At 44.4% G+C, this 13890-nt stretch overlaps 1 protein-coding gene across 1 annotated transcript; it reads left to right on the top strand.

Annotated features, from left to right (window-relative positions):
• The first annotated feature begins 5971 nt into the window (after positions 1-5971).
• On the top strand, positions 5972-8791 carry LOC120902414 (odorant receptor Or2). The gene is made up of 7 exons (XM_040311133.1): positions 5972-6187; positions 6285-6368; positions 6465-6889; positions 7088-7187; positions 7275-7376; positions 7485-7592; positions 8470-8791. The coding sequence occupies exons 1-7, from the start codon at positions 5972-5974 to the stop codon at positions 8569-8571; spliced, it is 1137 nt and encodes a 378-aa protein (XP_040167067.1). The 3' UTR covers positions 8572-8791.
• The last annotated feature ends 5099 nt before the right edge of the window (positions 8792-13890 follow it).

Here is a 13890-nt window from a genome sequence, read left to right as displayed (position 1 = left end):
TCGTAAGGAAATGGTGGCATGTAACGGCACGTCCACAGGGCAACTCGGATCACCTTTGGTGTAGGAACGCGTGCAACACGCGCCAGCATGATCATCGACCCTTTTGAGCGTTAGTGTGTCTTCCCAGGTGACAAATGCGTTTGCTGTAGAAACGATAATAAGCCCATAAACAGGTGATATGTATGTCACGTAAGAAATTGCATACCTTTAGGCGCATACCTTTTTTACGCAATAATTAAGTGGTAAGCATTGCGCTGTCGTGATTTAAAAAAATGCATCAAAATGACACAATGTGTTTGACTTTTTTCCAAATCGCATACCTTCAGGCGGTTTGGAATTTATATGTAACAACACGCCTAAATTTATGCAATTTTCTTTGTTCGGAAATTGTTTTATTCAGCACAATAACAAAAAGCGCTTGTTAGCAGGTTTTTATTAAGGTACAGTTCCGTTTCTTAGGAAACACCGTACGGTGTCCAAAACCCACAGCGGCATAAGAGATGAGTGGAGAATTAAGAAACACACTACTAATATTCTTGCAGTAAGATTGTCCGTGTGAAGTACCATTTTGCCGCGCGCAACGGAAACTTGGAGTCTGCTGCACGTGCTAAAAGTTTGGCCAACACAAATTACGGACCCACTTCGTCACACGCAAAATGAGTGCCATTCCACATGTCCCAGCGCTCGATCCCAGCATGTGAGCGTACTTGGCCCACGTATATTGGAAAAGTTGGTCTTTGCTTCTTCGCGAAGGTTTGCAGCATAAGCACACATACACACACGCATACTTGTTCCAAGCATTCCAGTGGAGAAGGAGCTGGCACGAAACGTGAGCAAGAGCATTCCCGGCTAAATGCAAATTGCATTCGGTTTCGGAAAGTGGTAGTGCTAATCAAATTACCGTTGCCGGAATGATGGACAATTAAAGCGTGGCGCTGCATTTCCTTCCTACCTGGAATTTAGTGTTGGTGCTGGGAAAGCGTGCCGTAAAGGTCGACGATGAAACGAAATAGCTTGATTCGAAGCTTCACTAACAAGTTGTCTCTGTAAAAGGGTGTTTGAGGTGGTTTAAAGGGCTTGGGACACACAAATAACCAATTACACACCAAACCGATCATCTATCGCTAATCTGTCATGGCAAAGAATGCATGCTTTATCCAAAACAACGGGCGTACTAAGCACCGACAACTGTTTTGCTAAACTCTGCTCATACAATATGCATATCCCAGGTACAGAAAGAGAGAGAGGGAGAGAGAGTCTACCCCAGTCGGAAATAAGTTTGAAAAGCTGGCGGAACAAATGCTCGTCCCTCAGGCAACCAAACCCAAGCAGCCCGGAGTACACTGGATGCATAATTTATAAATTTATGAAAACTTCACCCAGCCCCGGCCACGACCCGTTGAGCACGAGGGGCAGCAAGGAACCACCACGAGCGGGCACGCTGGTGGAAAATTGAAAGCAACAGGAACCGAATTGCACGCGGCACGCGTTTGGCCATACGCTCAATTTCACCTGCCCATTAGAAGTTTCATTAAATTTGAATCAACAAATAAACTAACAACCGATTAGTAGATGGATGGTGCCTGGTGCTGTTGCTGTGGCAATGAAACATGAGTACCGATACATGCTCGTACAGCGCGTTGTAATTAATTATGGAACAACAGTTCGGACTGCACGCGCCCTTCAAACGCAGGCGAGCGTAATACAGGGAGCGGTGCAGCTGTACAAGGATCGGTGTAACAATGATGTGGGGTTTTATTTGAAGCTTTGCTGGTGCTTTGAGCTATGCGATTGGATTTATAATTAATCCAAATGAGGACACCCAGCGGCGGTGTAGCGATGAGCTTGTTTCTTTTAGGGTGCAAAAAACTAAAAGCGAAAGCAACGGATATAAAGGGGAATTAATAGTTTGTTTCAATTTGGTTTTGATGATGTGCATGGTGCTGTTGAAAGTAGTTATAAATGTGGTTATTTTTTAAAAATTTAAACATCCGACAGAGATTTACCTATCATAGAGATTTAGACTCAAAAGCGATAAGCTACGCCTAACGGTATGCAACACTCAAGACATGTATACGTTTAGGCGTTTCAATATGATGTAAGCAGAGCATTATTCCTTTTTTCTGTGTGAAAGCGGACTTCAAACCTTGGACCACATCAACACCGACAAGAGAGTAGCCGCTGCAGGACGAATGATGGAGAAAAACATCAAGGCCGATGCCCTCATTCAAAGAGCAAACGCCGAATTCACCACGCTAACAGAGCACACACTCCCCTCAGTCACCAAACTCATTCAAATCGATACTCGCCCTTGGTACTGCCGCCCAACACAAATAGACTGAACCATCAAAAATCAGCTTCGGGCTGGTTGCAATAGTCATTGCTAACCGTTATTTTCCCAAAATCGTTCAGCAAAAATACCATAATTACCATCTCATATTCACAGACGGATCAGTACAAAACGGTTCCTCTGGTAGTGGAATCTACCCCAGCATTCGACAATAGCGCGCTCCGACTACCAGACCATACCTCAATCATCACCGCAGAAGCAACAGCCCTGGTTATTGCAGCTGACGAAGGCCTGCGCAGGAACAAACCCAACGTAATTTTTACCGACAGTGCAAGTGTCCTTCAAGCACTTGAATCTGGAACCACCCGCGACCGGAACATCCAACAACTCTGCAATATATCAAATCCACACCAAGTCACATTCTGCTGGCTTCCTGAACAGGTATCCAGGGAAACGTAATAGCAGACCGACTAGCCAACGCAGGACGTAATGCTGACCCGGCCTGCTGCCATAACACTCTTCCACGCCGTGATTTCATTCGCCTTAGCAAAACCATCATCGCCAAAAGCTGGAATGGTTATTGGGTTAGCAGCGGCCGCTCTTTCCTAAGAACCATCAAGACCACAATACCTCCTTGGAAAGACCATCCATCACACAAAGATCAGAGAATCCTATCACGACTTCGCATAGGATACACCTTTTTATTACAAAAATCAAGCCCACCACTATGCAGTTTCTGTGGCTTCGACATCACCGTTCGTCACAACTTAACCGAACGCCATGGGTATTCTGCGGAACGCATCACCTGCAAATTGGACCACAGCATCGACACCATCCTCTCACCAGACAGCGATTGCCAGCGTAAAATTTGAAAATTCCTTCGTATCACTAATGTTTATAAACAACTCTAAACAAAACCACATTTGTAACAGACAATAAAATCAACGAATTGCTTTAAGTAAACCGAGTCTACCAGGTATAAGGTATTTTGCTAGCCACAAATGGCTTGCAAAGCAGCATGTTAGACTTTATGTATATAATTAATCAAACGATTGAAAAAGGCGAATGAGGCCAATTGGCTCAAAGTCTCTATAAAAACAAACTAACAAAAACTATTCCTTTTTGATTTTAGGGATCATCCATGAATTGCGAAAAGAAATCATGCTTAACAAAAAATGGGAATATTTGATCAGCTCGTACTACTTTACTGCAACAAATCTGTAATGCTTGAAGTAGCTTACCTCTATTTATTGCGTAACGGTTTAGCATATTCCGTCCTGCATTCTTTGTATGTTTGGTTTATTTTATTTTGTGTTTTTTTTTTATTCAATGTACAATTTATCTTTTCTTAATTGTTCAACCTCATGTATTCAAACCGATTTTTAATGCTCAATAATATTGAACGATTTATCCAGTTGGAGGGATACCTTACATCGTTTTATGGCTTTTATGGTTTTTCGAACAGAATTCTTAATTATTTTAAACCAGTTTGGAGTTTTTACACCATTTTTTGTTGTGCTTATTAATGAGATTTGAATCCCCTAAAGCCCTATCCAAGAAATAGTAACGCTAGAAAACGCTGCTCTCTACCCTGTAACCGTTACGTAGTTTATGAATACCATTTTTCAAAAATAGTTGAGCTTTTCTTACTGTACGTAACGCAACCAAATGATTGACCTCTTTTACTGAATGATAAACATACTAATAAAGCTTATGCCCTCGAGAACTCAACATAGACCCACAGTACTCCCAAGTCGCCCCAAATGCACACAATCGCAATGATTACGCTCCCAGATTTATACATACGATTTAATGATGGTTAAGAATGTTGCATCACAGTAACTGCCAACCCATCTGGCCCTCGATCACTGTACGCTCATAAATTTCCAATATGCTCATCCGGCCACCGCCATGATCCCGCCATTCCCATCTCCCTCCACTTCTGTTCCATTTCCCTCGAGGGGAAAAAGCTGGCAAACGAACGATAATTTATTGGGATATGAAAATCAACTTCACCCCGTCTCGTAAATGCCTGCGGCTAACCAAGCGTACCAATGCACATATCGGGCCCGCACACAGAGCCCAACCCGAGCGGAGGTGGCCGTAATTTGAATTGAATGGTTTTGAATTCACCACGACAGGCTCACACATGAGCAACACACACACACACACACACACACACGGGAGGCATGGCTGTGTGTTTCCTTTTTCGTGCGGCTTCAACTCAAATACGCCCGCAAAAAAAAAAAAAGTTTGCCGCGTGAAGAAGGAAAAGGTACTACGAACAAAGTCAAAAGATTCGGTCCAAAATCGTTCGCCCTCGGTGGGTGATCTCCAATATGTCTGAATAGGAGGGTTCGATTTTTTGTTTTCATTGCATGTAGATGTGTAGATGCACAGTTTTCTAGCACTCGAATGCAGTTGGTTTTTCGGAGCGCATCTACAGCAAGAACAACGACACCCGCGAGAAGAGGGAAAGAAAGAGGACCCCACTTCGGGACACATTTTGCCTACATTCAGGCGGCCCATTTCTCCCGGGCACTACTGGCGCTGCTCCAAAATGGGAATTTCTTGCCGTGCAGTGTTTTCCCCCCCACTCCTTTCTTTCCCATTTTCGTGTGTAGCGTGTTTGTTGGCTGCAGCAGCACCGCACACGGCGTTCCGACTGAATGGAACAGAAAGTCACAATTGCGCGTCACATACCACACATCGACAGCGGGCCGGTGGTGGAAAGCGGCTTGGTTCCCATTCTGAAGTGGAGGAAAACACACAGCTGCAATAAATGGAGAAACACACACACATGCACTTGCCCACTCCGATGTTGTTTCCGAGGTTTCGGCCCCACCAAGCTGACCTAAAACACGGATTCGGGGAGGTCCTGCTTCACTTTGAATTGAACAAACACACATGCCTTCTTGGTGGGAGAGCCGGGTTCTTTCTTTTTCTTTTTTTTTTGGGCCGTTCCATTTCTCTGGTGACCGAAATAAAAAGAGCGCTTCACCGCAGGCTTTGAACGCTTTGAATGCATTTCCGGCATTGGAGGTTCATTTTGGGTGAGGTTTTTTTCGGAGCCTGAGCGTTCGATGCCTTGGCTCTGATGGACTCTGGGGTGGCTTTTGTGTGTCGTGCTGCTGCTGCTGATGCTGCTGCTATTATTGGGCGCGATCTTTTCTTCTGATGGCCTCATACATCCGCTTGTGAACTAGCTGTGAACTGTAGCTGCATCGCCGTGACGTGCTGGAAATGGTTCAACATACTCGCCTGGCAGAGCGAAGACGACGAACTGCGGAATGTCCCAGGAAATGTAATGAGATATCACAGCAAGCGACCGAGAAACCGAATTGTGCGCTTTGTGTTGCGCTTTAAAAATGGCCTTTACTTCGCCGCATCTGCTTGGTTTCTCACGCTTTCCCAGGAAATCCACTGACCACTGGCCACACATCGACCACTGGAGTTGGAGCCTCAGTGCCCAGCGAAGCATATAATTTGCTCAAAAAGTCACGGTACTCAATTAATTTGATTATAATCAATTTCGTGGCTTCCAACACACCCTTCTTCCACAATCCATCGCCGAGTGAGCGGATTCATTAAGAGTATAAAGGTGAAGAAACATACCTTGCGCTTGCTCACTAACTGAACCGGATTTCAAAAACGAACATAAACCGCAACCCACAGCCGAAAATGCTGATCGAAGAGTGTCCGATAATTGGTGTCAATGTGCGAGTGTGGCTGTTCTGGTCGTATCTGCGGCGACCGCGGTTGTCCCGCTTTCTGGTCGGCTGCATCCCGGTCGCCGTGCTGAACGTGTTCCAGTTCCTGAAGCTGTACTCGTCCTGGGGCGACATGAGCGAGCTCATCATCAACGGATACTTTACCGTGCTGTACTTTAACCTCATCGTACGTGAGCGAAGGGAGAGGCAATAACCTTCCCACTTGGTGGATATTTTCATACCTTTTCCATGTGTTTTTCTATTCTCTGTTTGTTGCCATTCAGCTCCGTACCTCCTTTCTCGTGATCAATCGACGGAAATTTGAGACATTTTTTGAAGGCGTTGCCGCCGAGTACGCTCTCCTCGAGGTAAGTCAGTGGTTTTCCTATTTTTTGGGGGAGTTGTTTACACAATAACCACCACCGACGGTAACATTGGATCGTACCGCAAAAATGTTTGTTTAGAAAAATGACGACATCCGACCCGTGCTGGAGCGGTACACACGGCGCGGACGCATGCTATCGATATCGAACCTGTGGCTCGGCGCCTTCATTAGTGCCTGCTTTGTGACCTATCCTCTGTTTGTGCCCGGGCGCGGCTTACCGTACGGCGTCACGATACCGGGCGTGGACGTGCTGGCCACCCCGACCTACCAGGTCGTGTTTGTGCTGCAGGTTTACCTAACCTTCCCCGCCTGCTGCATGTACATCCCGTTCACCAGCTTCTACGCAACCTGCACGCTGTTTGCGCTCGTCCAGATAGCGGCCCTAAAGCAACGGCTCGGACGCTTGGGACGCCACAGCGGCACGATGGCTACGACCGGACACAGCGCCGGCACACTGTTCGCCGAGCTGAAGGAGTGTCTAAAGTATCACAAACAAATCATCCAGTAAGTAGACGCTAGTAGACCCGACCGGATTGCCCTTCCCTTGGGGAGGGGAGGTTTGCTATTTCGGGATGAGGCAACATGCATACACACAAACCGGAAGCCATTAATTCTCCCGTTTTCATGCCCGCACGGGCACTGGGTCATGATTCACATCCTTCCTTCCTTTCCAAACACAAACACGCGCGCGCGCACGTACAGATACGTTCATGATCTCAACTCACTCGTCACCCATCTGTGTCTGCTGGAGTTCCTGTCGTTCGGGATGATGCTGTGCGCACTGCTGTTTCTGCTAAGCATTGTAAGTAAAATCGACCGACGGGCATTGCGGTTGCTAGCCCGTCTCCGGACTCTCATTTCGGGACTCAATCGTTCCATCTCTCAATAGAGCAATCAGCTGGCACAGATGATAATGATTGGATCGTACATCTTCATGATACTCTCGCAGATGTTTGCCTTCTATTGGCATGCGAACGAGGTACTGGAGCAGGTAATGGCGCTGAAGCTGAGTTTGGTTGAGCGGTTCGCTATAGCTCGGCTGACTTACATTGTTGTGTTTCTGTATGGGGATCGGTTTTGTTTTTCCTCTGCATTTCAGAGCCTAGGCATTGGGGATGCCATTTACAATGGAGCGTGGCCAGACTTTGAGGAGCCGATAAGGAAACGGTTGATTCTAATTATTGCACGTGCTCAGCGACCGATGGTGGTAAGTTTGGCTGATCGATGCTCTGTGCAATGAAAATGGCACCGAAGATTGTGATAATAGGTGTTTACAAATAAGCTTTTTTTAGAACGTATCTTTTTTATTTGATTTAAACGTGTTGTTTTATGCAATGGTAGCAACAAAAGACCGCCTTTATTAATCCAAGCTTTCTTTAGGCTTCATTTTTATTGTAAGGGCAAGTTAAACCATTTTTAGTGCATTGTACAGGAACCAAAATGGAGGATTAATTATTATAATTATAATTTTTATTATTATTATTATTATTATTATTATTATTATTATTATTATTATTATTATTATTATTATTATTATTATTATTATTATTATTATTATTATTATTATTATTATTATTATTATTTTTATTATCATTATTATTATTGTAATTATTATTATTATTATTATTATTATTATTATTATTATTATTATTATTATTATTATTATTATTATTATTATTATTATTATTATTATTATTATTATTATTACTATGAATTAGAATTTTTAGAATTTATGTAATAATAATCAATATCCTCTAAGAATTAAAATTGTTCCTAAAAATTGTTTCTTGTTTATTAAAATTCTTGGTTCCTTTTGTAATGAAATATGTTGATTGTGGTAATAGTACAGAAAAACTTATAAATGCCTCAGCATTAAACAATTTTGAGGTTCTTTAGGCCATTTAGTTTAGATATTTTAGTATTTTAAAGCATTTGTTTTCATTATAACAAAGTAGCGAGTTTATGAATAAATTACTTTCAGTTCTTCTAGACGCCTATATGTATGCAATTACGTAAGAATAGCTCTCTTTTTTTTGCATTTTTCTTGAGCAATCTAAAACCAACCTTTACTTTCCCACTTGCAGATCAAAGTCGGCAACGTGTACCCGATGACGTTGGAAATGTTTCAAAAATTGCTCAACGTGTCCTACTCCTACTTTACGCTGCTGCGCCGAGTGTACAACTAAACTTAACCGACAAACAAACAAAAATCCCCTCATCATTATGCAAAGACAGCAAGCAGCCGATCATCAAACACCATTAGCAACCACAAAGTTACCAGCCGCTTATCCCACGGGATTTGGTGGAAAGTTATTGCACTGAAGCTCTTTCACCCAAATCTTCATGCCAACCTTTCGGAGGATCCCTCTCAACCAACCCATTGAAGCGAATAAAAGTATCAGCAACCAGGCGACGGTGAAAAAACGCTGCATTATTGTGCTTGCTTCAGCATTCCAGCGAATGACTCTTAAACTTTTCCATTCAAAAGTCGCGATGCTCACGATACGGAGTGCTGTGTTGTTCGATCCACCGAGTGCACTCGCAAGCCGGTGATGTTGCCGGTGGAAATGCACAGATCGACACAGCGATAGATAATCGTTTGTTCGCGTAAATGGGAGGGAAAAAAGTAAGCTGCCAGCTACTTCATTTCCATGTTAATTGAAACTCAAGCCAACGAACATGCAGGACCCGGTTGGTTGTGTGTCTCCGCTCCGGGAAAGGTCTCTGCTCCGGGGCATGGATGCTTTCCCCCTCCGGGTGGTTGGGGTATTGTTTTGGTTTTTATTTTACAAATTCATATCCTTCCGCTTCCCCATCAGCCGACCCGGTGGGTGCGCCAGACAGATGAGCGGCGGGCAACAAAACTATGCACGAACATGGCCAACAAACACAGCTTCTATCTCATCTCTGTGTCGCACTGTCTCGCTTTACCGCTGCGTTGCTTGTAGTACTATCATTGTTTTATTCCACGGGTTTACTTCTAATTCCATTGCACCACGCAAAAAGGCTCATCCTTTGCTCGTTCCGGTTGCAACTTCGACAAGCGCATGGTTGGGATAGGAACAAAAAACCAACTACTCCACCCACTACTACTACTACTGCCACCACCACTAACAACACTTCACTTGGTTGGGAGCTTGCAGACCCACAAGCAAAGAACGATACAAGCTAGCTAGCTGCTGTGTGCGCTCGAGTCAGCCGACGGTACAAGGTTTAACCGGTACAAGCAACTCTCGGACCGATCCCAAAACTCTGACGAGGCACGGGGCCGCATCCGGCAGTACGGTCGGAAAACATGGAAATGTTTAATTAAAACTGTAATTGTCAATCGCTGCTACAAGTTGTGACACAGAGAGAGAGAGAGAGAGAGCGCCTGATGGTGTAAAAGATAGATACAGGATAAGAGCGAGAAACATTGGTACGATTTGGTGTGGTTAGCAAATTTGATTTCCACTGATTTTGAGTGCAAATTTAATGCATCGAAAATTTGCCATTCAGGGTAAAGTTGCTCGTGGACGGGTTCTTGTCTAATGTCGCTGGATGTATGTGTGTATGTGTGTGTTTGAGCTGTTGTAAGAGAAACAAAGAAATAGACATCAAAGTGATGGTAAAGTAATTTTGTCATGCAAATTGCATAATTTTAGGTGGGTAATTATTTTGCGCTTAAAAGTATGCAACCAGCCAAGCAAGGGTTTGCTGTTATGCTGCAAAATCACATTCTTAATAAACTTTCGGTGCTTTTTGCACTGTTTTATCGCCACTCAGATTCGTTTATTTATGAGATGTATACATGAACTTTTTTTTCGATTATTTGTGAGGTGTATACATACACATGTTTTTCGATTAAGAGAAACAATTCGGTAAACCCAAAATTCTTCTCTTCTCGGTAAATTTTAATCAACCCAACAGGCAAACAATTAAAAAAGCGTATGTTATTGCTTCCCGCTATAACAGGCTCTTCCGGTAGCTACCAATGTTTGTAACAATCTTTCCGGGAAAATATGCTTACCCTACTGAACTGAACAGACATGCTAAAATCACACAGCTTCCAATCCCATCCCAGCTACACAGAGAGAAAATAGACCGGTATCTAGAAGAGGAGAAGAAAATTGCTTTACTGCACTATAGGTCAAACCCGCTCCGTTCGGTTTCGATCGGTTGTTACATCCCAGTGCAGGTTCATCGCGTGCATCACGCTGTACGAGAACGATAAACAAACGCCATCACATGGTTGTAGATTGAGGCTTCATGCATCATGCTCAATTCCCGTGCTGGTGCCTCTGCTGCACCCCAAACACGAGCTCGATGTAGTGCGCTCACAGGCCAGCAAAAACTGATCAAACTCATCCCAATAATTTACATTTCATCAAGTTAACCATCAAGAGGCTCACGGCTGCTGCTTTACCCTGTGCGTCAGCTGCAGAAGGACTTTCCGAGCTACCTGAAGCTCTTCTTCCTGTTCCATATGTGCGCTAGGGTGTGCGTCTATTGCCTACATTATGCGTAGTACGGCATTGTATCGTCCGTCTATTGCCATATTATCAGAAGATTGAACACGAGCAGGGAGAGAAGTACCAAGAAATCTTCCAATCAACTAATGGCTACCAAAACCCGTCATCTTTTGTTCAAGTTCACACTAATTAAACATTAAATTATTATTACAATCACACACGTCTGCCATATTATGATGTACTCGCGTTGGGTAAATTTCTATACCAGGAAGCGAAAAGGAGTCTATAATCGGTGTTGCTAAACACGCTTAGTGGCGGCAATCGCGTTAAGCAGCTGCTTTAAATTTGGAGCGCGGTCGCCTCGGTTCGTTGTACGCTTGGTGGCCACTGTGGAATTCAACCCACGACTTGAAGCCTCGACCAGGCCATGGTGGGCGTTGTTTTGTTCCAGTTTCTGCTTACCTACCACTCGTCCCAAGAGCGCGCCACGGCAAGACGGCTAGCTTTCAGGCCACACTTCGAGCATCTTGCGGCCGACGGATAATGAATGCAAATTTGATTTATCTCAGCTGCTCTAAAGTGTTGTCAGATGCTTGTCATTAAGAGCTTCAGCTCACACACATACACACACACACGCTAACCATGCAAAAGCATGCAGTTCTAAGGCCGCGTTTTGCCATGAAGTTTCCCACGGACTTACCGTAAATCAGAGAGAGAGCGAGTCCGCGTGGAACCTGTTTGCATCCACGCTTGAACCTCTCACGACTTCACCTAATGTGGGTGACGCGTGTGCGTTTGAAGTGTGCGCTTGACTGTGACGCCCGGGTGCACCGTTTCGAACTGTTTGCGTATCGCTAACGAGCGTAAATACATAAACTAATTTGCATGCTCAAAATCTCGCGCCTCATCCCGACCCCTATCCTATTGCTTGCCATCCATGCCCGAGGAATTCACAAAGCCACAATGGTGCAGCCACTATTATCTGCACAAATTTTAACACACGTAATGCTGGTGCGCGCATCATCAACAGCACGCCAAAACAATCTGCTAAATTTATCATATTTCATATTTCACCGCCTTCTTTCGCTTCCTTTCTTCCTGCCGATGCAAAATATGCTTTCCCGAAATTGTAGGAGCATTAACGCGTACCAGCGAGTAAAATGAAACCTTTCGAGGGTATACATATTTTAAAGCTTATTCCGATCGACTAATGACGCCAATGGCCTGGTAATCTCCTCCCAGAGGAGAGAAATGTTAACTATTCAGGTGCAAGTACTCTCGATCGGTAAAACTTCATCGCAAGCGACTAATTGGTGGTGAACTAAACTTCGCCGCTCCGGAAGTACGCTCGAGAAGTGCTGAGACTGATGCATAAAGCTTCTTGAGGTATCAGCTCCCAGCAGAGTTATTATAACAAGACATAGTTGTACAAATCCGTCCCAAATTAAAGGCTTTAGCAAAGTTGCTAACGTTGATGTCCTGTATTTTGATCGGAGGATTTAATACAACGAGCCGACGCTTACCCTGACCTGTTACAAAGCACACACACATACACCCCCACAGCACGCAGCATCATACACGAACCTCGAACGCCATATGGTGGCTGTTGACTCAAACGAATCGCAAGACATTCATTTCACCTTTTCCAGCCAACAGAAACACACCCACACAAATACACACCGTTAGGGCATGATTAATTTGAATTCATTTCACAGCTCACCTTCACGTTCACGGTTGCATGTGGCTCGGTCGGTAAGGGGCACAACTCTATAATAATTAGCCCACCAAACAGGGCAGGCGTTTATAAGGCAGTCGTGCAAGAAAGAGAGTGAGTGAGAGAGAGAGAGAGAGCGAGTGATGCAGGGAAATAAATGATCCACCCTTTTTGGATCTTATTTCCCAACCGTTGCTGCCTCCGACCGACGCTCCTTCGGCTGAATAATTTAGGTGGAGTGATTAGTTGGCTTTGCTCGAGCTGGGAAAGGATCCTTGCCTCGGCTGCTTACGCTATTGTGCATTCCGGAAATAGAAATTTCGATCCGATGGCATTCGGTTTCGTTCGCAGTACTTGAACTTTTCCCAAACTCACCCGGTAGCTCGGCACCAAATAAGTGCACTAGAGTGGAGCTTAGCTTTTAGGGTGGAAAATGGGGATGAAGCTTGTTTTAATTACACCCGGAGATATGCAAATCCCTCCATCGCTTGTGTACACTTCCAAGAATCAATGCACAGCAAAACAGAACTTCTTTCAATACATACAAACCCTTCTAACTCTTCCCATTCTAGGTCAAACATCGTTTTCTAAGCAACGCTCGCAGTGCAATACTTAAACCAGGAGTTGCTCTCCAACACCTCCAAACTCTGGTTGGCATTGCTGACAAGTGCTTCAAACTGCAAATTAAAATCACTTTACACAAACTTGTTGTTTTGCACCCTCCCCCGAACGCAAGCCCACATCGCCAAACGAAACGGACCAAAATTCTCGAAGCCACAAAATCACAACAAAAACACACTCGTCTCAACCGAATGCTTCAACACCTGCTGGATGCGAGATTTAATTTATCATTTCAGCAACTTTCTCCGCTCCGCTTCGAGGGCTCCGCACCGGGTTGAAGTGTCAGCGTTGAAAAGCATTTGCCGAAACAAACAAAAAAGCAAACTTTTTTTCTCTCCAAAACTCTCGGAGAGACGGAGAGAGCAAGAGAACGAGCGTCACTAACACTAACAAGCGGACTAGTCACGCCGGGTGAAGATGGAACATGGATTTTATGGAATAAATTAGTAAACTAACGCTTCTGTTCTTTTTTTTCCTTGGAAACGATGCTTCATGTGGACGAAGGATGGTCGGTGGCTTGGGAGCTGTGTGGAAGGGAAAATAAACGATGGAGATGATTAAAAATGGGAAGCTAATATTGATTGCAACGCTCAAATTACGACCCTTTTGCAGCTGGTAATGAATGGGAAAGCATGCTGATCGCTTGATAGCTCCGCAGCAACCGTTTTACTGTGGACCCCTGGTAAAAGGCTTGTTAAGCAGGGTGCATGCAGTGCGAA

The sequence above is a fragment of the Anopheles arabiensis genome, chromosome 3 (assembly GCF_016920715.1).
Source record: "Anopheles arabiensis isolate DONGOLA chromosome 3, AaraD3, whole genome shotgun sequence".
Lineage (NCBI taxonomy): Eukaryota > Metazoa > Arthropoda > Insecta > Diptera > Culicidae > Anopheles > Anopheles arabiensis.
Note: the sequence above shows the minus strand (reverse complement) of the source record. Positions and strands in the feature narration are given on the sequence as shown.